The 24,188-nt window shown below is 45.2% G+C and overlaps 2 protein-coding genes across 2 annotated transcripts in view; one reads left to right on the top strand and one right to left on the bottom strand.

The window, feature by feature from the left end:
* Positions 1-24,188, bottom strand: part of TARDBP (TAR DNA binding protein) — a 110,646-nt gene that overhangs the window by 74,486 nt on the left and 11,972 nt on the right. The window lies entirely within an intron of this gene.
* MASP2 (MBL associated serine protease 2) lies at positions 1,608-23,988 on the top strand. The gene is made up of 11 exons (XM_060682804.2): positions 1,608-1,748; positions 3,250-3,472; positions 5,558-5,735; positions 7,203-7,334; positions 14,298-14,494; positions 16,635-16,782; positions 18,111-18,229; positions 19,307-19,385; positions 19,979-20,116; positions 22,073-22,147; positions 23,170-23,988. The coding sequence occupies exons 1-11, from the start codon at positions 1,744-1,746 to the stop codon at positions 23,943-23,945; spliced, it is 2,070 nt and encodes a 689-aa protein (XP_060538787.2). The 5' UTR covers positions 1,608-1,743; the 3' UTR covers positions 23,946-23,988.

The following is a 24,188-nucleotide window of genomic DNA, read 5'->3' as shown; positions in this document are numbered from 1 at the left end:
GTATTTAAGGCAAGGAGCAACCGTTTTAAGGTTCCAGGCACCATTCTTTCATTCATTCAGGGCATACAAAACTTTTGCCAGACCAATTCTCGAATACAGTTCATCTGCCTGGAACCCGCATTGTATATCGGACATTAATACAATTGAGCGAGTCCAGAGGTATTTCACGAGAAGAGTCCTCCACGCCTTGGACAACCTGAACTATGCCGCCTTCGGTCTGACCTAAGCGTAGAACACAAAATTGTCTGCTACAACGTCCTACTTGTCAACTTCTTCAGCTTCAACCGCAATAATACATGGGCAAACAATCGATACAAACTCAAGGTAAACCGCTCCAAACTCGATTGCAGAAAATACGACTTCAGCAACAGAGTGGTCAATGCCTGGAATGCACTACCTGACTCTGTTGTTACATCCTCAACTCCCCAAAACTTTAACCTTAAAACTATCTACCGTGGACCTCACCCCATTTCTAAGAGGTCCGTAAAGGGGGCGTGCATAAGCGCACCAGCGTGCCTACCGTCCCTGTCCTACTGTTGAATACCATTTATTTGTACTCATTTCTTATGTATATACTATACTTATATGTTTATCTGTTATGTTCATACTTATACTTGTTTTCCCATACATGCTTGACAAACTAAGTAAATTAAAATAAATAAATAAATAAATTCGCTACTGCTGGCATTGCCCACACATTAATAAATAATAAATAAATAAATAACTTTATTGTCATTGTACGTGTATACAGTATACCCATACAACGAAATTCACTTAACACCCAAAGACCAGGTCCAACATACATAACAATCCCCAAACACACTCCCACCCACAATTCTCCACCCCTAAATTACCCAAACATCCACACAACAGACCAAGTCATGTTGTCCAACAGCTCACTGATGGTGGCCCTTGAGTTCATTGTTGAGTGCGATTATAGTTCTGGGATAAAAACTATTCAGAAGACGTGCGGTCCGAGTTTTAATTGTTCTGTGTCTTCTGCCAGAAGGCAACAGTCCAAAAAGATGGTAAACAGGATGGGAAGAGTCTCTGAGAACGTTATGCAACTTTCTCAAACAGCGAGATTCGAAGATGTCGTCCAGGGCTGGTAGCTGGAGTCCTGATGATATTCTGAGCAGTTTTAATGATTCTCTGTAGAGCGTTTTTGTCCGCTACAGAGCTGCTCCCATACCATGCAAGAATGCCATTATATTCAGAGAGAATGTAAATATTTCTTCCCTCCTTCTCTCTTTGTTTCTCCAGCTGCAGGAGAGGTGCCTGGATTTTTTGATACGCTGATGGACATTGCACAAGAGCGGGGAAAGACCCAGCTGATGAAACACAATAGCTATTGCCAAACACAATTCCTCCCTCCCCTCTCAACCCACAAAATTCTGTACTTCCTTGTACCTTCCCCATTTAATCTCACTTGCTTCACTCACAAGTGCTTTCTTTCTTTCTTTTTTCTTTTTTTGGTCAACTTGCTGTATCTCAGAACAAGCATAGAAGCTAAAAGACTTTAGGTGTGTCTTCCTTTAAGGGAAAGAAGAGAGGGGAGGCCGAGAACACACCGAGGAGAACCCTTCCCAACTTCCGCCTGTTTGAGAGAAACGTAAGACCAGAGTTCAAAATTCAGGCAAACATCTCTGAACCAACACAGGAAAACCCTCCACAACAACATAAATAGGCAAGAGAAAACTATTGACTGCAAAACCCGGGTGGAAATACAGGAACTCTGCTGTGATGAGGTATGATCTACGCATGGTTGGAATTAAAACGGGGGGGACTCGATTTAAACTTATTTTAACACTTTTGACCAGCAAAATCTCACTGATCCTTGTAAAAAATGTAGGCTGATGTAGGCAGCAATGAGATAAACGATCTCTTCTACAACACATTGAGACACAGATATAACTTGGTCTCCGCTTTATAAGGCCTTGGTAAGGCCACACTTGGAATGCTGCGTCCAGTTTTGGTCGCCACGGTGTAAAAAAGAATGTGGAGACTCTAGAAAGAGTGCAGAGAAGAGCAACAAAGAGGATTAGGGGACTGGAGGCTAAAACATAGGAAGAACGGTTGCAGGAACTGGGTGTGTCTAGTTTAATGAAAAGAAGGACTAGGGGAGACATGATAGCAGTCTTCCAATATCTCAGGGGCTGCCCCAAAGAAGAGGGAGTCAAGCTATTCTCCAAAGCACCCGAGGGCAGGACAAGAAGCAACAGGAGGAAACTAATCAAGGAGAGAAGCAACTAAGGAGAAATTTTAGAACAATTAATCGGTGGAACAACTTGCCTCCAAAAGTTGTGAATGATCCAACACTGGAAGTTTTTAAGAAGAGGTTGGATAACCATTTGTCTGAAGTGGTGTAGGGTTTCCTGCCTAAACAGGGGGTTGGACTAGAAGACCTCCAAGCTCCCTTCCAACTGTTATTCTATTCTATTCCAGGAAGAACCTAGTTTTGGTCTCATTTTGTGGGAAGGAGAACAAATTTCTCTCCGATGTAATGATTTCTACCAATATCTATGGAACTGCCATTATTTTGTTTTAATGGGGAAATGCTTTCGTAATTCAATTCCTTCGGACAATGCATGGCTTGCTGTGAGGTTGCTCTGTGCTTGTCAAATTGTTCATCTGTCCATGTGGTTTTTTTAACCCCCCCCTTTTGCTACTGCAGACCTATTGAATTTCCGGAGACAGTATGTCCTCCATCAACGTACATGACTTTAGTAGGCTCTTTGATAAATTAATGGAGAAGAACAGGGTCACGTCCTGCTTCCGTGGAGGGATTCTTATTCGGGGATGGAAGGAGACAAGATACCATATTAAATCAGTATTTAATTTGATCAGCGGTGGCTTTTCCTCTGGTGTTCTTACTGTTTAATGAAGTGTAGTGGGCTTTCTTAAATTCAGCTTCGATATGGCGACGACAGTAATGACAAATTGGCAATTCTGGCTCGGACAGATAAGAATTGAAGTTCCTACGGTCTACGGGGTAGTCCACAGATTTCAATCAATCAATGCGCGCCTTGTTTTAGTCACGGAATTGAAAGCGTTTTTCTGTCGGACTCTGTAGTTTTGACAGAATATTTTTAAAAGGGTAATGACTGCCAGCCAGGCTCAGAAATCTGAAGAGGAAGGAAAGGAGATGAGGAAGGAAGAGAAAACGCCAGTCAGCATGAGTGAGTGAAGGATCAGTCAGCTGGAGAGGTTTTTTTGTGTGTGTAACTTTCCCTATTTCCTCTGGCACAGATTCTGCTTCTTCCTCCTTATTTTGTGGCCTGGGATACTTGGCGACGTTCTTCGGCTAGACAAAATGTATGGGAGGATCGCCTCGCCGGACTTCCCCAACGTCTATCCTAACAGCAAGGAGAGGATATGGAATATCACTCTGCCGCAGGGCTATGTCGTCCGCATCTATTTCACTCACTTCAACCTGGAGCTGTCTTACCAGTGCGAATACGACTATGTCAAAGTACGTCCAACTGCCATGTAGCATGGCTTCGTGCGCATGTTGAGATTTATACTAGCTAACGCCTTAGAACCCTGATGGTGAACCTATGGCACGGGTGCCACAGGTGGCACATGGAGTCATATCTGTGGGCACACGAGCATTGCCCTAGCTCAGCTCCAATGGGCATGCATGTGCCGGCCAGCTCATTTTCGGGTCTTCCGGGTCTACCGGAAGTCGGGAAACAGGCTGTTTCCGGCCTCCAGAGGGCCTCCAGGGGGGTGGGGAAGGCCCGTTTTTTGCTCTCCCCAGGCTCCAGAGGTTTTCTAGGAGCCTGGAGAGGGTGAAAATGGCCTTCCCCACCCCTCCGGAGGCCAGAAACAGCCTGTTTGTCGACTTTTGGTGGGATCGGAAGGCCCGTTTTTTGCTCTCCCCAGGCTCCAGATGCTTTCTAGGAGCCTGGGGAGGGCGAAAACAGCCTTCCCCAGCCCCTGGAGGCCCTCCATAGGGCGAAAAATGGGCCCACCGGGCCTACCATGCCATCATGTGCCAAAAGCATGGGGAGCGGGGGGCGGAGTCACATGCACGGGGGCGGAGCCCATTGAATTATGGGTATAGGCATGTGTGCACACAAACCCCCCATGCTTCCCACGCTTTTGGCACGCGACAGCAAAAAGGTTAGCCATCACTGCCCTAGAAGATAGGCTCAAGATCCAGATGGATCTTGAAGGACTTGAACACTGGGCCCTATCTAACAAAATGAAATTCAATGTAGAGAAAAGTAAAGTCCTACACTTAGGTTAAGAAAAATCAAAAGCAGACATATAAACTGGGGGAAACCAGGCTTAATAGCAGTAAGTGTGAGAGGGATCCCGGAGTCTTAGTGGACATCCAATTAAATATGAGTGAAGAGTGTGCAGCGGCAGCCAAAAAAGGCAACGCAATCCTAAACTGCATTAACAGAGGGATACAATCAAGATCAAGTGAGGTACTACTACCACTCTATAAAGCCCTAGTAAGACCACACCTAGAGTACTGCATTCAGTTTTGGTCACCACACTATAAAAAAGATGTTGAGACTCTAGAAAAAGTGTAGAAAGCAACCAGGATGATGAGGGGACTGGAGGCTAAAACATACGATGAACGGTTGCAGGAACTGGGCATGGCTGGTCTAGTGAAGAGAAGGACCAGGGGAGACAGGATAGCATCTTCCAATATTTGAGGGGCTGCCCCAGAGAGGAAGGGGTCAAGCTATTTTCCAAAGCACCCGAAGGCCAGACAAGGAACAATGGATGGAAACTGATCAAGGAGAGATTCAACCTGGAAATGAGGAGGAATTTCCTGACAGTGAGAACAATCAATCAACCCATGGAACAGAAGTTGCCTTTGGAAGTTGTGGGAGCTTCATCACTTGAGACTTTCAAGAAAAGATTGGATTGCCATTTGTCAGAAATGGTGTAGGGTCTCCTTCTTGAGGGGGGGTTGGACTAGATGACCTATAAGGTCCCTTCCAACTCGGTTAATCTGTTAGAGTGTAGACCCACACATGAGAGCAATTTTGATATGAGTGAGCAAGGAACCTGACTCCTTGTTTCATATTTGCTTAGCTCCGAAAAAGATGGAACGAGATTCTCTTGCTCAGCCTTCCGTCCATCCGGGGTCGGTAAAATGAGGACCCAGACTGTTGGGGGCAATAGGCTGACTGTAAACCGCTTAGAGGGGGCTGTAAAAGGACCATGAAGCGGTGTATAAATTTTAACTGCTATTCCATCCTTCCTTCCTTCCTTCCTAGTGGTTAGAATGCAGTATTGCAGGCTAATTCTGCCCACTGCCAGCAGTTCGATCCTGACTGACTGGCTCAAGATTGACTCAGCCTTCCCTCCTTCCGAGGTGGGTAAAACGAGGACCCAAATTGTTGGGAGGCAATGGGCTGACTCTGTAAACCGCTTAGAGAGGGCTGTAAAGCACTGCGAAGTGGTATATAAGTCTAACTGCTATTGCTATTGCTTAGGGAGACCGCGTGTCTCCTATCAGGTCCCCGCAGAAACTCGGGGCGGGGGAAAAGATGCACAATTCAACGGCAGAGCTCATTGTGTGTTTGCTTTACAGCTGAACTCAGGAGGTAAGGTCGTGGCCACACTCTGCGGGCAAGAGAGCACTGACACCGAGGAGGCCCCCGGGAAAAAGATATACCGCTCCGTTGATAACAATTTAGCGGTGACTTTCAGATCGGATTACTCCAACGAGAAACAGTTCACTGGCTTTGAGGCCTTCTACGCTGCTGAAGGTGAGAGGAGGAGTGAAATAGTTAGAGGAGAATCTGTGTTTTGATGACTCCAGGGGAGGAAAGTTGGCAACGTTACGGGAAAGGGGTCTGCCTGAGACCCCATTGATGGAGAGGAAGTACTGAGTCCAATGGGCCCTGGTCTGATATGATCAGTGGTGGGTTCTACTTACCTTTACTACCGGTTTGCAACGGGGCTGCGCGCTCGCGCTCGCTTCTCTCTCTCTCTCGTGCACGCTTTTCTGCGCATGCGGAGAAGCGTTCTGATGACGTCGGGGTCGGAGCCTCCCGCCGGTTTTACTACCGGTTCTATAGACCCGGCGCGAATCGGGAGCAACCCACCACCAGATATGATCATAATCAGCACATATTTAGTCAGCAGAAGGTTGAATCTCTGGCAACTCCTGGAAACCATTCTTGAGGCAAATCTAGAATTGCTGCCCCTTGCCACGATCAATAATGTAAGTTTAGAAATAGATACGAGGGGGCAAAATAGGGTTTTTAATCTAGCTTTGTGGGGCTTTCTTTTCACGTAGAATGTGCTTCAAGAAGTTACGGTATACAGTCGTGGCCAAAATTGTGGAAACCTTTTGGGGAAAGTGTCTTTTCTAAAACTTTGCTAATAACACCACTTTTTTTATTTTTTGGGGAGTAGTACCGTAAAATTATATATCAATGGAAAGATAATTTAATCAAGAATGTAATGCAATGACTTTTACGAAGGATTTGCTATTAGAATAGCAGTGACAGTATAAAGAAGAAAAGCGAAAGACGTAGAAAAAAACGAGATATATAAAAAAGATCATCACAGAAAACACGAGATTTACAAAAATGATCACCATGTCAGTTAATCCTGAGTTGGGTAACCTTTAGCATGAATGACGGCCTTACAATGTCTTCCCTGCAACAGTTCTGCAGCTGTTATCATGTGAAACCAAGATTGAACGATGGCTTCTATTAACTGGGTTTTATTGTTGGGTCGCTTCTGACTAACCAGTTTCTTTAGTCGGCTCCATAGATTTTCAATTGGGTGAAGATCTGGGCTATTCCCAGGCCATTCCAGCAGTGGAATAGGATTATCTTGAAACTCAAAAAAAAAAAAACGTGGTGTTATTAGCCATCAAGCCTCAAAAATACACTTTTCCCAAAAGGCTTCCACAATTTTGGACAACTACTGTTGTAGTTTAGTGCGTATTCTCTAAATCAAAACAGAGGGAAATCACAGGGATCGTACTGCTGAATTTTAGAGAGGTCTAAAAAACGCTAAGCAAAAGCACAAAGCTTTGGAGCAGAGAGACCCGTAAACTAATACAACTTACAATCCAGTTTTGATATTTTCCATATCTATTGTATGGACTTTTGGGTGTGAGCAGTCGCTGCCCGCTGCCTCTACTACTTCTACAAACCTTGCCCCAAAGAGCCACATTTAATCCCAATCTTAGTCCTCCATTTCTGTTTTTCTCTTTTTAGACATTGATGAGTGTGAAGGGCAGCTTGACGGCGAGTTGCCTTGTGATCACAACTGTCACAACTACCTGGGCGGCTTTTATTGCAGTTGCCACATTGGCTACCTTCTACACAGGGACAAGAAGACTTGCAAAGGTGAGTCCACTTCCTAAGAATCAGGGAGGATCAAGTGGTGGAAAATTGGCCAGAGTGTGATACCTGAACCTTTTTTTTTTTTAAAAAAATCACCATTTCCCTAATTTGTTTACACAAGCAGCTGCTTTGCAATTGGAATGTGCTGCAGGTTTCATTGTGATTTAAAACAAGTTAAGCCGACCGAGTACCTTTAGGAACTCTAGAAAAGAGAAACGAATTATAATAGCGATAGCACTTAAGACTTATATACCGCTTCACCGTGCTTAACAGCCCTCTCTAAGCAGGATCGAACTGTTGGCAGTGGGCAGAGTTAGCCTACAATACTGCATTCTAATCACTGGGAGGGAGGGAGGGAAGGAAGGAAGATAGCAATAGTCCTTAGACTTATATACTGCTTTGCAGTGTTTTACAGCCCTCTCTAAGCGGTTTACAAAGTCAGCCTCTTGCCCCCAACAATCTGGCTCCTCAATTTACCCACCTCGGAAGGATGGAAGGCTGAGTCAACCTTGAGCCGGTTGGGATCGAACTGTTGGCAGTGGGCAGAGTTAACCTGCAATACTGCATTCTAACCCATGGGAAGGAAGGAAGGAAGGAAGGAAGGAAGGAAGGAAGGAAGGAAGGAAGGAAGGAAGGAAGGAAGGAAGGAAGGAAAATAGCAATAGCACTTAGACTTATATACTGCTTCACAATGCTTCGCAGCCGTCTTTAAGCAGTTTTAAAGAGTCAGCCTATTGCCCCCAACAATCTGGGTCCTCATTTTACACACCTCGGAAAGATGGAAGGCTGAGTCAACCTTGAGCCTGGTGAGATTTGAACTGCCAAACTGCAGGCAGCTGGCAGGCAGCAGAAGTAGCCTGCAGTACTGCATTCTAACCACTGCGCCACCACAGCTCATAATTAGCTATGCCACTCAGGAAGGATTATATTCACCAGCGTCGTTTTCTTCCTTTTCCATCTTTCTCGTTCTCCCTTTTCTATTTTCCAGCGTGAAATAAACTTGGCGCTCCCCAGCTTAGGCAGAGATGCTGACAGTGGTGCCACCTGTGGTCTTCTCCTGAAAACCCACGGAGGGCTACAGTCATTCGGCAGCTAGCTCTGCCTTCCGCTTCTCCCATCGTCATCCGCCTCCTGTGGTTAATAAAATGGCTTCCACCCTGTCCCACATCTCTTGCAATGTTTATTTTGCAATGGCACTCTACACGAGAGGAAAAGGGAAACCTAAAGAAGTCACAAGCTGGGCCTGAGAGGACTAGGCGAGGAGGGAAGTCAGGGGTGGGCTTCAAAAATTTTAACAAGGGGTTATCTGCCCGGTTGCTGGGTGGGCGTGGCCATGGTGGGTAAGGCCTAGTCAGCCTCCTGCACCACAGCCGGGGGTGGTTTGCCCTCCCTGGGCTCCGGACACTTTCCTTGAGCCTCTGGGAGGGTGAAAAGACGGCCTCCCAGGCTCCAAAGGCCCTCTGGAGGCCCGTTTCAGGCCTTCCTGAACTTCCAGTAGGCTGCATGGGGACTCCTGGGAGAGGCGGGGTGGGGTGGGAGGGGCCAACCAGGAGTGGGATTTGGAGGTTCTCCGAAGTGCACAGAATCTTAGCCAGGTTCTCCCGAACCCCCAGCAGCCCACCCCTGAGGGAAGTATGTACAGTCACAACATCATACATGGAAACAGTCTCCTACACAGATCCGGCAGGTTTCTTAGGGGAAAAGGAGGAATCAGATGAGGTTGAAGCAGAATCACAGTAAGGTCCCATGTCACCTGAAGCTTCACGCCAGGGCAGGCAGGTTTTCCTGTCCACCCAAATCTCACCACATTAGTGCTTCCTAGTCCAACCGTACAACACTTAGAAACTGGGCATTTTAAAACAGATGAACAGATAGAGGTTCTGAGCTCTTCCTCCGGGTTTGCTCCACCAACTTCCGAAAGCCTCTCCTTTCCTCAATATATTTTTCTTGAGGAAATAAAGGACTTGGGGAGGACAGTTGGGGAAGGAAATAATCACAGCGATGCCCCCACCTGCCAACCTGCTTCCTATCATCATCTTTATTTAACGACCCCATAATCCCTTGCGGGGTGGAGTCTGGGCAACCAAATGGGGCTAGCAGTGTGTTTTACTGGCCGGATGCTCTACCTGTCGCCAGTGCAGAGTTTTGTTCAGCAGATATATTCTCAGTGTTCCCAGAGAGAGAAATATCTGCCTCTACCTAGGACCGAACTCGCAGCCTCCTGATTGTGAGGCGAGAGCTCTACCTCTAGGCCACCACACTACTCCTTCCTATAGGAGCCTAAAGTTCAAAGCAACTCTTGGTTTATTTCACCCGTAAGACCCATCATCTCAAATGAGAGTGAGTTTCTAGTGGGGAATTGACGGTTAAGTTTAGACATTCATAGATTGTTTCAAGCTGAACTGTTCACATTTGGCCCTAACCTGTGACACTTTCTGCCCACCTTACTGCAGGACTTAAGCCATTCTTGTTGGTAAATCAGGGTTTATGCGTCATATAATCTCAGCCAGGGATAGCCAAATTTTAGCAAAGGGTTCTCTCCCTGGTTGCTGGGTGGGTGTAGCCATGGTGGGCGTGGCCTAGTCGGCCCCCTGCACCATGGCAGGGGGTGATTTGCCCTCCCGGGGCTCCGGAGGCTTTTCTCAAGCCTCCAGGAGGGCAAAAACGCCCTCCCCAGGCTCCGGAGGCCCTCTGGAGGCTGGAAATGGGCCTGTTTCCGGCCTTCCTGAACTTCCGGTAGGCCCATTTTTCTCCCTCCCTGAACCTCCGTGGGCGCCCTGCACTTACAGGCTGCATGGGGACTCCTGAAAGGGATGGGACGGGGTGGGCGGGGCCAGCCAGCAGTGGGATTTGGAGGTTCTCTGAACGGCACGGAATCTTAGCTAGAGGTTCTCCCGAACCCTCAGCAGCCCATCCCTAATCTCAGCTCATTCACAGAACCAACCAGTTTCTCCCGACTTTTGTTTTCTACTCATCGGTCTCGTCTGCATTTTTTACAGTCCATTCAGTAACCAAATTTATAGGCAACTGTTAATTTCAGACCTAATGATCCGGCAATCACACTTTTGCAAGTTGAGATAGGCTCGTTTCTCAGAGTTCAGGTCTCTGGTGGGCACTGCTGTGTAATCTCCAATAAAATATATATATGTATCTATAGGCCTAAGTGTAATTGAATGCTCTCTTGATACTCCTAAAACTCAGCTGGAGTTTATGGCCTAAGACAGAAAAGTGGGGGGAGGAGGAGAAAGGACTGCTTTTGTGCAAGGGATAAGTTTGTGCGTGTGTGTGCGTTCCTACAAAATAGAAATACAGCCTTTGATAAGGAATGCTGAATTAATATTAATGGCTGCTACACTATGTATTAATTGAACAGTGCCTGTGTGACACCTCTGTCGATGCGGCTCTCTTACCGATGCCCAAACTGTCTAATCATAAATTGAACTGCATTAAATTTTAACGGTCTTACCAGCGCTATCTAAAAAGGTGCAGGGTGCAGGAGGACTAATTTTAGAGCGTTTAAGTTTTTTCCTTTCTTCCATTCTCTGGCGTTCCTTAAGGCCGAGATATACAACTTACAGTCTCCAGGGTGGCATGCAACCCTGACAACCCCCCCCTTTTTTTTAACCTGTCAGAAGAGAGGAACTTGTAATGGCGTAATTAAACTCACTGTATTTAATTTACATTAAATTTAAATGAAAGGTACCGAGGGGAAATTAGCAGACATTTGTTAGATGGGAAGTCCTGCCTCCGGTTATCAGAGGGAGACACTATGGCAGTAAATATGTCACCAGCAAAAAAGTCATAACAGTGCTGGATTTTTACCACGGAAACTCGTTATTACGTCTCCTATACGTTGCGGTGGCTCAGTGGCTAAAGATGCTGAGCTTGTCGATCGAAAGGTCGGCAGTTCAGCGGTTCGAATCCCTAGCGCCGCGTCATGGGGTGAGCTCCTGTGACTTGTCCCAGCTTCTGCCAACCTAGCAGTTCAAAAGCATGTTAAAAAATGCAAGTAGAAAAAATAGGGACTGCCTTTGGTGGGAAGGAAACAGCGTTCTGTGCGCCTTCGGCGTTTTGAGTCATGCCGGCCACATGACCAAGGAGAAGTCTTCAGACAGCGCTGGCTCTTCGGCTTTGAAATGGAGATGAGCACCACTCACTAAAGTCGGGAAGGACTTACACATATGTTCGAGGGGAACCTTTACTTTTACCTTTATACATCTGGCAACCGTGAACAAAGTTGTTGGGAGAGGATTTGGGTTTTGGGAGCTACCGAAAAGGAAAGAGGGGAATGGCTGCGGCACAAACTGAGCCACGACCAAAAACATTTCATTTGTCTCTGTTGAGAACTGCGTATTCTTTGGTGACGAGTCAAAAGAGGGAAGGGAACAGGAAAGCTTTTTTTCTCCCTCTCCTTCTGCAAGGACAGGTAACACCCAGGCCCATGATGGCGAACCTATGGCATGCATGCCACAGGTGGCACATGGAAGTAATCTCTGTGGGCACGCAAGCCAATGTTGAGGCTCCATTACCTGAGCCTGTGTCATTGGCAGGAGAGGACTCCGAGAGTGAAGGAGAGGAGTTGGCAAGGCCTCCCTCTCCAGGACCCTCCTCTCTGGCAATGCCTTCGGTGTCCTCCGAAAGTCAAGAGATAGGCCCGGGGCCAAGCACGTCCACGCAGCCACAGGTGGACAGTAATGAGGGAGATGAGTCTTGGCTGGATCCTTGGCAGCGTCGCAGAGATAAGCACGCGCAACAGAAGAAGAGGCGTGCCAGGGATTAGGCTGAGTCACTGGACCAGACCCCACAGGGTATAAAAGGGGGTGTGGTGGCCGGTTCAGCTCTGTGACAAGCAAAAAACGGATATCGGACGATATCCGGTTGAATTAAAGTGACGGTTGAATTAAAGTTACCTTCTTTGTATTTACTGGACTTTGTTGATTATTGTGTATTGGCTTTGTTCCCGGACGAAGGGAGAAACTCCCCGCTCGTGAGCAAAGAATACCTGAGAGCCAGCCACTGGGTTGCTGCCAATTCTGATACCGGATAAACTGTTGTCGGCTGAGTTCTTTAACTGTTGCCTGTCTGTGGGGGTGCGTGTGTGAGACGGGGACAGAACAGCCGATGCTCAGGTCAGCTCCACCACGCAACCCTGTGCGCCTCCCCCTAACAGCTGATTTTCAGGTTTCTGCCGGGAGACGGGCACGCATGCACGGGGGGTGGTGCGCGCATGCGAAGGGATCGTGCACGCATGCACAGGGGGTGGTGTGCGGGCCCCCCGCAGCCCGTTTTGGCCTTCCGAAACATGGTGAAGATCTGGCTTTTCTGACAGGCCTGGGGCCATTGATCTTGCTCTTGAGATCTGGTGAGATCCAGCCATGAATGGTGTGAATGAGTTTTTAATGTTTTTAATTTTTCAACGTCTTTTTATAATGATTTTTTAAATGTATTGTGAGCCGCCCCGAGTCTTCGGAGAGAGGCGGCATATAAATTTAATTAATTAAATTAAATTAAATTAAATTAGTCCCAGGAGGCTTCAGGGAGGCCTGCTAGCACCAGAACGGGGGTCACGCACGCATGCACAGGTGGCAGGGGAGCAGAAGGGGAGTCGTGCACGCATGCATGGGGGGGCGTGGCCTGTCGGGGGGGCATTGCATTATGGGTGTCGGCACGCACGTTTTCAGCACCCGTGGAAAAAAAGGTTCGCCATCACTGACCCAGGCTGTACACAGAGGGTCACAGGTGCAGACCACTTTATCTCTAGATAAGAAATGATGGAAGGCGCCCGTCCTTATCTTAAAGAGAGGACTTAAAACAGCCCCGTCCCCGTCACTCAAGCTAGACAGTACAAGTAGTCCTTGACATCCGATGACAAATGAGCCCAAAATTTCTGAGAGACCATTTGCTACGTGAGCTTTGTCCCGCTATACGAACTTTCTTGCCACATTTATTTATTGAATTTATATTGAATTTATAAGGGACGGGGTGGCTCAGTGGCTAAGATGCTGAGCTTGTCGATCGAAAGGTCGGCAGTTCAGCGGTTCAAACCCCTAGTGCCGCGGAACAGGGTGAGCTCCCATTATTTGTCCCAGCTTCTGCCAACCTAGCAGTTCGAAAGCACGCAAAAAAAAATGCAAGTAGAAAAATAGGGACCACCTTTGGTGGGAAGATAACAGCGTTCCATGCACCTTTGGCGTTGAGTCATGCCGGCCATATGACCATGGAGACGTCTTCGGACAGCGCTGGCTCTTCAGGCTTTGAAACAGAGATGAGCACCGCCCCCTAGAGTCAGGAACGACTAGCACGTATGTGCAAGGGGAACCTTTACCTTATTGAATTTATTTATTTATTGAATTTATATTGCCTATTCGCACATGGCGACTCAAGGCGGCTGACAGAATACAAAACCTCAGATAAAAATGTGAATCGCTGCAGCTGTTTAAGTTAGAAACATGGTTGTTAAGTGAATTTGGCTTTCCCCCATCGACTTTGCTTGTCTGAAGGTCGCAAAAGGTAGATCACGTAATACTGCGAGATACTGCGACCGTCGTAAATATGAATTCAGTCGCATCTGCATTTTGATCATGTGACCACGGGGATACTGCCACGTCCGTTAAGTGTGAAAAACAGTCGACAGTTACTTTGTTTTTTTCAGTACTGTTGTGACTTCGAACGGGCGCTAAACAAGAACCATTGCAAGTCAAGGACTCTTTGTGCTTGCTCAGATTAAATGGAACCCTTCAATCTCCTGTTGAGACAGCTTCCCTACGGAACGCTGATGTTTGAATCTCGTTTCTTCTTACATCAGACTAGGATTCGAAATGGTCTTTCGGCTCAAAACTCAAACGTGAACATTGAACTGAATATGTGTTTTTTTTTTAAAAAAACAACAACAACCAAACATAATTTTTTTCTGAAGAAAGCTTCTATTTTTTTTTTCTTCTTCCTCTTCTTCCACCTTCCTTTCAGCGGACTGTCCGACTAAGGTGTTGACAGCAAGAACGGGTGTGATCTCCAGCCCCAATTATCCCAACCCGTATCCTAAAATATCCGAGTGCAGCTATAGCATCCGGGTAGAAGATGGTTTCATGGTCATCCTAGAATTTGTGGGAACCTTTGATGTGGAAGACCATCCAGAAGTGCTGTGTCCCTATGACATCCTGAAGGTCAGTGGGATAAGCTAAGTTAGAGGTCCTCCGTGCTAGAAATCTGGATTTTTCACATAGCTCTATTGAATTCACTGCCGGTAACTAACAAAGAAACTGGCTTCACAAAGCACCCGACATCATGATTTGTTGAATAAGCTATAAATGGCTGGGTTCAAGATATGTTAAACTCTACATTACAGTTCACAAACACAGTATCTATCTATCTATCTATCTATCTATCTATCTATCTATCTATCTATCTATCTATCTATTGATCTATCGATCTATAGATCTCTCTCTCTCTCTCTCTCTCTCTCTCTCTCTCATCTATTCTCTCTCTAATCTATTCTCCATCCATCCATGTCTAATCTCTCTAATCTATTATCTATCTATCTATCTATATCTATCCATCCATCCATCCATCCATCCATCCATCCATCCATCCATCCATCCATCCATCTCTATCTAATCTATTCTCTCTCTAATCTATTTTCCATCCATCCATGTCTAATCTCTCTCTAATCTATTATCTATCTATCTATCTATCTATCTATCTATCTATCTATCTATCTATCTATCATCTATCTCTATCTAATCTATTGTCTCTCTAATCTATTCTCCATCCATCCATGTCTAATCTCTCTAATCTATTATCTATCTATCTATCTATATCTATCTATCCATCCATCCATCCATCCATCCATCCATCTCTATCTAATCTATTCTCTCTCTAATCTATTTTCCATCCATCCATGTCTAATCTCTCTCTAATCTATTATCTATCTATCTATCTATCTATCTATCTATCTATCTATCTATCATCTATCTCTATCTCTATCTAATCTATTGTCTCTCTAATCTATTCTCCATCCATCCATGTCTAATCTATTCTCTCTCTATCATCTATATCTACCTACCTACCTATCATATCTCTCTCTCTCTCTCTCTCTCTCTCTCTCTCTCTCTCTCTCTCTCCCCCCTGTTTCCCCCAAAATAAGACATCCCCTGATAATAACCCCAATTGGGCTTTTGAGTGCTTGGCAATAAGGCCAAGCGCTTATTTCAAGGTTCAAAAAAAATATAAGACAAAGTCTTATTTTTGGGGAAACACAGTATCTATCTATCTATCTATCTATCTATCTATCTATCTATCTATCTATCTCTATCTATCTCTCTATCTCTCTATCTCTCTATCTCTCTATCTCTCTATCTATCTATCTATCTATCTATCTATCTATCTATCTATCTATCTATCTATCTATCTATCTATCTATCTACATATGTACCCTGCTCTTATCTTGACAAACTCTAGGAATCAAACAGCAAAGCACCAAAGAAACAGAAAAGCTTTAAAACAATTGATAAAAAGGATTTGAAAAGGCAGAAGTAGACAAATGACATGACAATCTAGTATGACGCATGAAGCCAGTCAATGCCACAAGACACCTTCAAAATGAATTAATATTTACAATATATTTCTATTTCACTCTTGTGAGGTTCTGTCCACAATGATCTGATAACATTTTTCAAAATTCTGCCCAAAAAACTACTTGCCATACGATCATTTAAATTTAAAGGTGCAATCTGAAATCTGAAAGGAGAAATTTCCTGAGAGTTAGAACAATTAATCAGTGGAACAACTTGCCTCCAGAAGTTGTGAATGCTCCAACACTGGAAGTTTTTAAGATGATGATGGATAACCATTTGTCTGAAGTGGTGTAGGGTTTCCTGCCTGAGCAGGGGGTTGGACTAGAAGACCTCCAAGGTCCCTTCCAACTCTGTTATTCTAAAAATTCTAAATAAATTTAAGATTTGCCTTAAAAAAAAAAAAAGAGCACATTTCTCCACACTTTCTAAAGCCATTTCTTTCTGTACTGTAGGATCACACGGAGGGGGGATGCCTATTGAACGACATATCCTAAAATCATATGGTACTTGGGTCACAATGAACTTCACACAAAGTCTGCAGCCTCACAACAGGCAAATTCTATTTTGGATGGATTATCTTCAAAACTAACCTATTTAAAATAAGATAAAAGGAAATTAAGAAATAACTGAAGACGTTTCTTTCTTAAACAGTGGCATCAGACAGAGCCAGATGGCAATATCTGGATGTTGGATGCTGTAATAAAGCACTTATATTTTGTGGTTCTTTCAGGTGAAGACCCCCAAGAAAGAATACGGGCCGTTCTGCGGAAATTCCCCACCACCCAAAATTGAAACGCGTAGCAATACGGTTGATATCACGTTCGTCACTGACATTTCTGGGGTTCACACCGGATGGAAGCTCAGATATGACACAACAGGTTAGAGGGCTTTGGGGAAAAGACACGTTCTGCAACATTTTACCACCTTTCTTGGCCCGGTTGTTAAGTGAATCATGCAGTCGTTAAGCTTAGCAAAACGGTCGCTAAGCAAAACTGGCTTTCCCCCATTGACTTTGCTTGTCAGGAGGTCGCAAAAGGGGAATCTGCAACCGTCGAAAAGTATGAATCAGTTGTCAAGCATCAAGAATTGTGATCACGCGACTGTGGGGAATGCTGCAACGGTCGTTAAGCATGAGAAACGGTCACAAGTTGTCTTTTTCAGTGCCGTTGTTAACTTGGAATGGCCACTAAATGTTGTTAAGTCAAGGGCTACCCTTACATACGTCGACCCTCCAAGCAACATTTAGATAGATAGATAGAGAGAGAGAGAGGGAGGGAGAGAGAGAGAGAGAGACAGATAGAGATGAGAGATGATAGATAGAGCGAGAGAGAGACAGATAGAGATGATAGATGATATAGATAGATAGAGCGAGAGAGAGAGACAGATAGAGATGATAGATGATATAGATAGATAGAGCGAGAGAGAGAGAGAGACAGATAGAGATGATAGATGATATAGATAGATAGATAGAGCGAGAGAGAGAGAGAGAGAGACAGATAGAGATAATAGATGATATAGATAGATAGATAGATAGATAGATAGATAGATAGATAGATAGATAGATAGATAGATAGATAGATAGATAGGAGAGGATGGAGAAAGATGGATAATAGATTGGATGGATGGATGGATAGATATGATAGATAGATAGATAGATAGATAGATAGATAGATAGATAGATAGATAGATAGATAGATATAGACAGATAGAGATGATAGATAGATAGATGATATAGATAGGAGAGAGGATGGAGAAAGATGGATAATAGATTGGATGGTTGGATGGATGGATAGATAAATATGATAGGTAGGTAGGTAGGTAGGTAGGTAGATAGGAGAGGATGGAGAAAGATGGATAATAGATTACATGGATGGATGGATGGATGGATGGATGGATGGATGGATGGATGGATGGATAGATAGATAGATAGATAGATAGATAGATAGATAGATAGATAGATAGATAGATAGATGCTGAAGCAGTTGGGAGGACTGCAGTGGGGTCGATGATACAGCCCATATGTTACATAGATTAAATTTTCATTCAGGCTAGGAAAACTAGTAGAACAGAAATCCAAAATGTTAAAAGAGTTCTGTAAGAGCCGCGAGATGATTTAATTGCATTTAATTGCCAAGGAGCAGGAAATCAGGGCTGGTTTTTATTTATTTATTTATTTATTTAATTTTCTTGTTTTCCAACTCTGCAGCTTTGCCATGTCCCAACCCTCAAGCACCACCCAACGGCCGAATCTCTCCAGTGCAGGCAAAATATATCCTGAAAGACTTCTACAGCCTGTCTTGCAACGTGGGCTACGCGCTTTTGGAAGTGTGTTAATATTCTCACAATTATTATTATTTTTTTACTTCTATGGGTTGGCAATTTATACAGATCAGTATAAATTTTAGCTGGGGGGAACTTGTGCCAAAGCACAAAGCACTGTGCTGTTATGTGTTTCACACACAGAGGGGAAAACAACGTATTATAAATGCTTTTAATATTGGGCTGTTATTAATCTTTTCTAGTTTTGGTCTTTCTGGTCCGGGGGCGAAGGGACGTCACATTTTTTTCCCCTTGTTTTTGGAATGATTGCCAACAAAGGCTTTCTCAAATTGCGAGACAAACTCCTCAGTGGTGGAATTCAATTTTTTTTTACTACCGGTTCTGTGGGCGTGGCTTGGTGGGCGTGGCAGGGGAAGGATACTGCAAAATCTCCATTCCCTCCCCACTCCAGGGGAAGGATACTGCAAAATCCCCGTTCCCTCCCCACTGCAGGGGAAGGATACTGCAAAATCCCCATTCCCTCCCGACTCCTGGGGGGAGGATACTGCAAAATCCCCATTCCCTCCCCACCCCTGGGGAAGAATACTGCAAAATCCTCATTCCCTCCCCACTGCAGGGGAAGGATACTGCAAAATCCCCATTCCCTCCCCACTCCTGGGGGAAGGATACTGCAAAATCCCCATTCCCTCCCCATCCCTGGGGAAGAATACTGCAAAATCCCCATTCCCTCCCCACTGCAGGGGAAGGATACTGCAAAATCCCCATTCCCTCCCCATCCCTGGGGAAGAATACTGCAAAATCCCCATTCCCTCCCCACTGCAGGGGAAGGATACTGCAAAATCCCCATTCCCTCCCCACTCCAGGGGAAGGATACTGCAAAATCCCCATTCCCTCCACACCCCTGGGGAAGAATACTGCAAAATCCCCATTCCCACCCCACTCCTGGGGGAAGGATATTGCAAAGTGTCCATTCCCACACCACTCTGGGGCCAGCCAGAGGTTATATTTGCCGGTTCTCTGAACTACTCAAAATTTCCACCACCATTTCTCCAGAACCTGTCAGAACCTGCTGAATTTTATCCCTGAAACTCCCTGAAATCTTTCATTTTTTTCCTCCCACAGAACAATCTGATTTTGGGATCATTCAAAGCAATCTGTCAAAAGGACGGTACCTGGAACAAGGCAATGGCCCAATGCACCAGTAGGTCTTCGCCCAGAATCCACATGGGATTTGCAGTCCTCAGATACGTTACTTGTTTCTTGTGGAAATCCGTTATCGAGTCTGACAGGACAAAGCTCTCTAATGAAAATTGTGGGAGACAAACTGCATTTGAATCTCAGAATAAAACATTGCCTGCTTTGAAATATTTTCAGCAGAGACCGACCAACTTTTCGCTTTGAATTTACTACAGGGGAGTTAAACGCCAAATAAATAAATAAATAAATCTTTTTTTTTATGTTGCTTCTGCTCACCCTCCAATTCTTCTTTTAAAATTGATTTTATGCTCCAGAAGTCATTTGGGAGCCGCTTTTAAGAGGCAGAAATGTAATTTATGTTATTTACAAGCTGAGTAAAAGAATTTGTAAGAATTAAAACAAATGCCTTAGGGTTGCAGATCCCTGATCACAGATACTCAAGACTCTAAATTTAAGTCTCAGGAAAAAATTATCTTTGACTTGGGACCAGATTCTTTACTGTCTAGCTTGCCACTATTTTTATCCTGGTGTTTCTTGAAACTCTTGTCTGAGTTCCAGCCCTTCGGACGCTTAATATTTCTTCCTTATCCTTTTCAGTTGTTGACTGCGGCCCTGCCAATGACATAGCCAATGGCACACTCGTATATGTCACCGGAAGAGACATTTCCACCTATCAAGCTGAAATCAAATATAACTGTGAAAGCCCCTTCTACGCCCTGAAAACTGGCCACTCTGGTAAGAAAACCTTTTTGTGACGTAGAAGAGGCCACCTTCAAATTTGCTTGAAAAGGCTTCCTGCGATCCCAGAGGGAGTTTGTGAAAGTTAAGAGAGCTCTTCTGCATTCTAGTTAGCAGGATCTTCACCCGGGACATTCTATTAATGTTCTTTTTGAACCTTGAAATATTCTGTAATTCTGAAAATCTCTCTGTTGTGGCCTGCCAGTGGGCAGCAAAGCTGGCAGCAGATTCGGACAGTGAGGAGGTTGGGGAGGAATGTGGGCCAGTCCTGGGGGCTAGGGAAAACTCGGACGAGGGCTCTGCAATGGAGGCAGAGAGGGGGCCAAGGCCATCTGGTAGTTCTTTGCTGCCTCCGGAGTCTGACATCAGCGAGGCAGAAGAACAGCGGGAGCCTGTTCCCAGTATGTGCATGCACAGAGCTGCAAGGAGACAGGAACAATTAAGAAAACAGGGTCGACTTGGGAGTAAGGCTTGGAGATGACTGGCTCCTCCCATAAGGCATAAAAGAGGAGCGAACGGGATGTGAGCTTTTGCAGGAAGCACTTAGTTCATCTGGTCGGTAAAAGCTTTGGGAAAGTTTTGTTTGACTCTGTGCTAAGTTTGGCCTTGCCCTGTGTTTGGCAGCTTTCCAAGGGAGATAAGGTGGGTGTTTGTAAACACTCCCCTGCAAGACTGTCTGAGAAGCCTTTCGGACTGGGAATGACAATAATTCCCAGCCGTATGAACAAAAGAGGTTTGCCGGGACTAAGATTGTGCTGTACACTTTCTAAGGAAGTCTTAGGTCGGAACACTCTGCCCTTTCATTTGACTGCCTCAGTAGACTTTAAAAAAAGAGAGAGAGCCAACAATCTGGTGTTTAAAAATTAATTCTGCAAACCTGGCAGTTTCACAAAGGCTACTCAGCCCCCCCCCCCCCCCCCCCGGTTGTTCAGATGATTGTGGATTAGCCCATGGAGAAAGAATTTGATAATTTTATGACAATTAAACAGTAAGAAGTGCTCCATTTAGAACAAGTATGTTGGGCTAAACACCAGTGCCTTTTGGGTCTTGCCTTAATTGCTCTGGCATTGTACCATGTTCATGTCTATAGAGTGAAAACTTCTTTTCAACTTAAGGGATTTGTAAAACTGGCGGAACAGGGACACAAGCAGGGTGGGGTGCTGGGGGTTCGGGAGAACCTCTAGCTGAGATTCTGTGCAGTTTGGAGAACTCCCAAATCCCACTCCTGGCTGGCCCTGCCCTGCCCTCCCCGGACTCCCCACGCAGCCCATTTTGGATGCAGGCAAGTGCAGGGCACGCAGGGAGGCTCAGGGAGGACGAAAAACGGGCCTACCGGAAGGCCACCAGAGGGCCTCCGGAACCTGGGGAGGCCATTTTCACCCTCGCGGAGGCTCGAAAAAAGGCCAGGGAGGGCAAAAACGCACACACCCTACCATGGTGCAGGAAGCCGACTAGGCCACGTCCACCATGGCCACGTCTCCCCAGCAACCAGGCAGAGAACCCCTTGCTAAAATCTGTGAAGCCCACCCCTGGACACAAGGATTCTGGTATTGCTATGCACAGAGGCATGAAAGAGGGAGATGTCAGGCGCAAGAAATTGGGAGTCAAGGTTAGGTCCAATATTAGCGCGAGTTTATTTCACGCTACCACTAAACGAGAATCTATACTACTAATAGTCAAGGGAGATTGGCAGTAAAGAGTCCATGGAATTCAAGGAGGGCTGGACTTGTATCTCTTTGTCGATGCCAAAGGACTCTGAACTGATGATGTACTTGACTCCTCCCCTGACTCAGCCTGGTCATCTCCTACAGGAGGTATCAGTAAAACTATGGGATGCAAACTGGGCCCTTCCGGTGAGGGTTAGGACAGTATTTAACACTGATGGGAAAGAGCTGGTTGCAATTTGAAGTGTAGGTGGCATCTCTCTTTACCAAGACTATACTGTTTACGCAGGTAATTACCGGTGTGCCTCTGATGGTTTCTGGAAGGATCACAAGGGAAACAAAGCACCTCCGGTCTGTGAACCAGGTAATATATATGCAAATGCTCTACAACAGGTACATAAGACAAGGATATGATCTCAGGCAAATGTCACCCTTTCCTTGCTTCGTGCTGCTGATCTGTTCCAAGTGGTACAGAAACAGTTTTCCCTTCCTGACCTGCCAGCTGTGCATAATTGTGTGGATGTGTGTGGGTGTGTAGAATCATAGGTATAAAATAATTTTTTTAAAAAAAATCTCATGCGGATTTTTTTCATATCCATATAATCAAAGATGACCAAAAGCATTTTTTATTCAGCATTAACTATTTCGCTTTTAACTATACAAAAGAAACTATTGTAGGCACTATTCAAGGCTAAAGACAGGTATTACAAGCTTCTGGATGAGAAGCATATCTCTTATTGCAACTTTTTTTTAAAAAAAAAGTCTCTCTAAGAACTTCTATAGTAGTACAAAATAACCTTTATATTTTGTCTCAACTCAATTTAATTAGCCAAACTGCACAATCGGAGACATATCAAACAACAAAGCCAGTATTAAGACCAGACTGCACCATGTAGTATTACCAATAATAAAGTAGCATTCATATTTGTGAAGATAGTTGAGCCACTCAGCACCTGGGAGATCTCAAAGACTACACATTAAGGAAAAATTTGTATTTCCATAGTTTAAAGCATTGACATACTTATATGGCCTAGATTTGTGACTAAGAAACATGTCTCACATTAAGTGCCTTTAAAGCTACAACAGATGCCAACATGTTACAATGCAGCCTAGCTCTGAACTTTTGTTATGGGAAGAATACTGATAACCACAGAAGCCTCATAACTTAGAGGTCGAAGGTGTTTGGCAAACCTGGCATCCACATTTCAACCACTACCACCCCTCTCTGGAATTCCTTGTTGGGGTGGGGAAGAATAGGAAAGTAAGAGTTTGGGGCACATAATCCAATCCCCACACTTTTCTAGGACTTGTAGACCGAGGCCGAGAGAATCAAATCTCATAAACTAATAACAGTCTGACTCGTATCTCTTTTCTCTTCCTTGCCAGTCTGTGGAGTGCAAACGTCTAACACTTTGAAGCGTATCTTTGGGGGGCAGAAGGCTCTTCCCGGCCAATTCCCTTGGCAGGTTTTAATCACGGACGTGCACGGAGCAAATGGGGCTGGAGCCCTTTTATACGATAACTGGATCTTAACAGCCGCTCACGTCCTGGGCAGCCCACCTGATGCGTCCTCCCTGACTTTGAAATTGGGGCTCCTAAACAAACGTTCCCCTCATTACCACCAAGCCTGGGCAGAATCAGTTTTTGTCCACGGCGGCTTCACAAACGATGGCCTCAATTTTAACAACGACATCGCTTTGATTAAACTGAAACACAAAGTCCCCGTTAACAAAAACATCACTCCGATTTGCTTGCCGGGATACAACCCCGGCTTCCGCGTGAACACAAACGACACTGGAATAATTGCCGGCTGGGGAAAAACGGAACGGGCCCGGCAGTCCCGTTTCTTGTTGTATACCGAGGTAGATGTTGTCGAGCCGAACAAGTGCAAAGCTGCCTACGCAAACCGGACTTTGGGAGGAAGGCAACTCAGTCTGACGGAAAATATGCTCTGCGCAGGAACTGAGATGGGGGGGAAGGATTCTTGCTATGGGGACAGCGGAGGAGCCTTGGTGTTTTACGATACTAAGGCCAGGAGGTGGTTTGTCGGGGGTGTGGTCTCCTGGGGTCTGGAATGTGGTTCTGCTGGGCTCTATGGGGTCTACACAAAGGTGTCCAATTATATGTCATGGATGGGGGACCTAATTGCACGCCATTCTTGATCGGGTTTTGTCGTGTTTTTCAATAAAGCATAGATCACAATTACTTCTGTAGATTTTAATAATGCCCATCTATTAGCCCCCTTGTCCCGCCCCAAGCTAACTGGGTTTTAAGATCCACAGAATCTTTCTCTAAGCTATGCAACCAACGAACTATGCTTTTTAATCAAGGCGAGTTGAAAGATCTGATTCTTTTGTGAATTTCTTATGACCAACCCTCAACTGAAAATTCCACAGGGGCCAGAA

This window comes from Pantherophis guttatus, chromosome 15, assembly GCF_059756535.1.
Source record: "Pantherophis guttatus breed Tessera chromosome 15, ASM5975653v1, whole genome shotgun sequence".
In the NCBI taxonomy this organism is placed as follows: domain Eukaryota; kingdom Metazoa; phylum Chordata; class Lepidosauria; order Squamata; family Colubridae; genus Pantherophis; species Pantherophis guttatus.
Note: the sequence above shows the minus strand (reverse complement) of the source record. Positions and strands in the feature narration are given on the sequence as shown.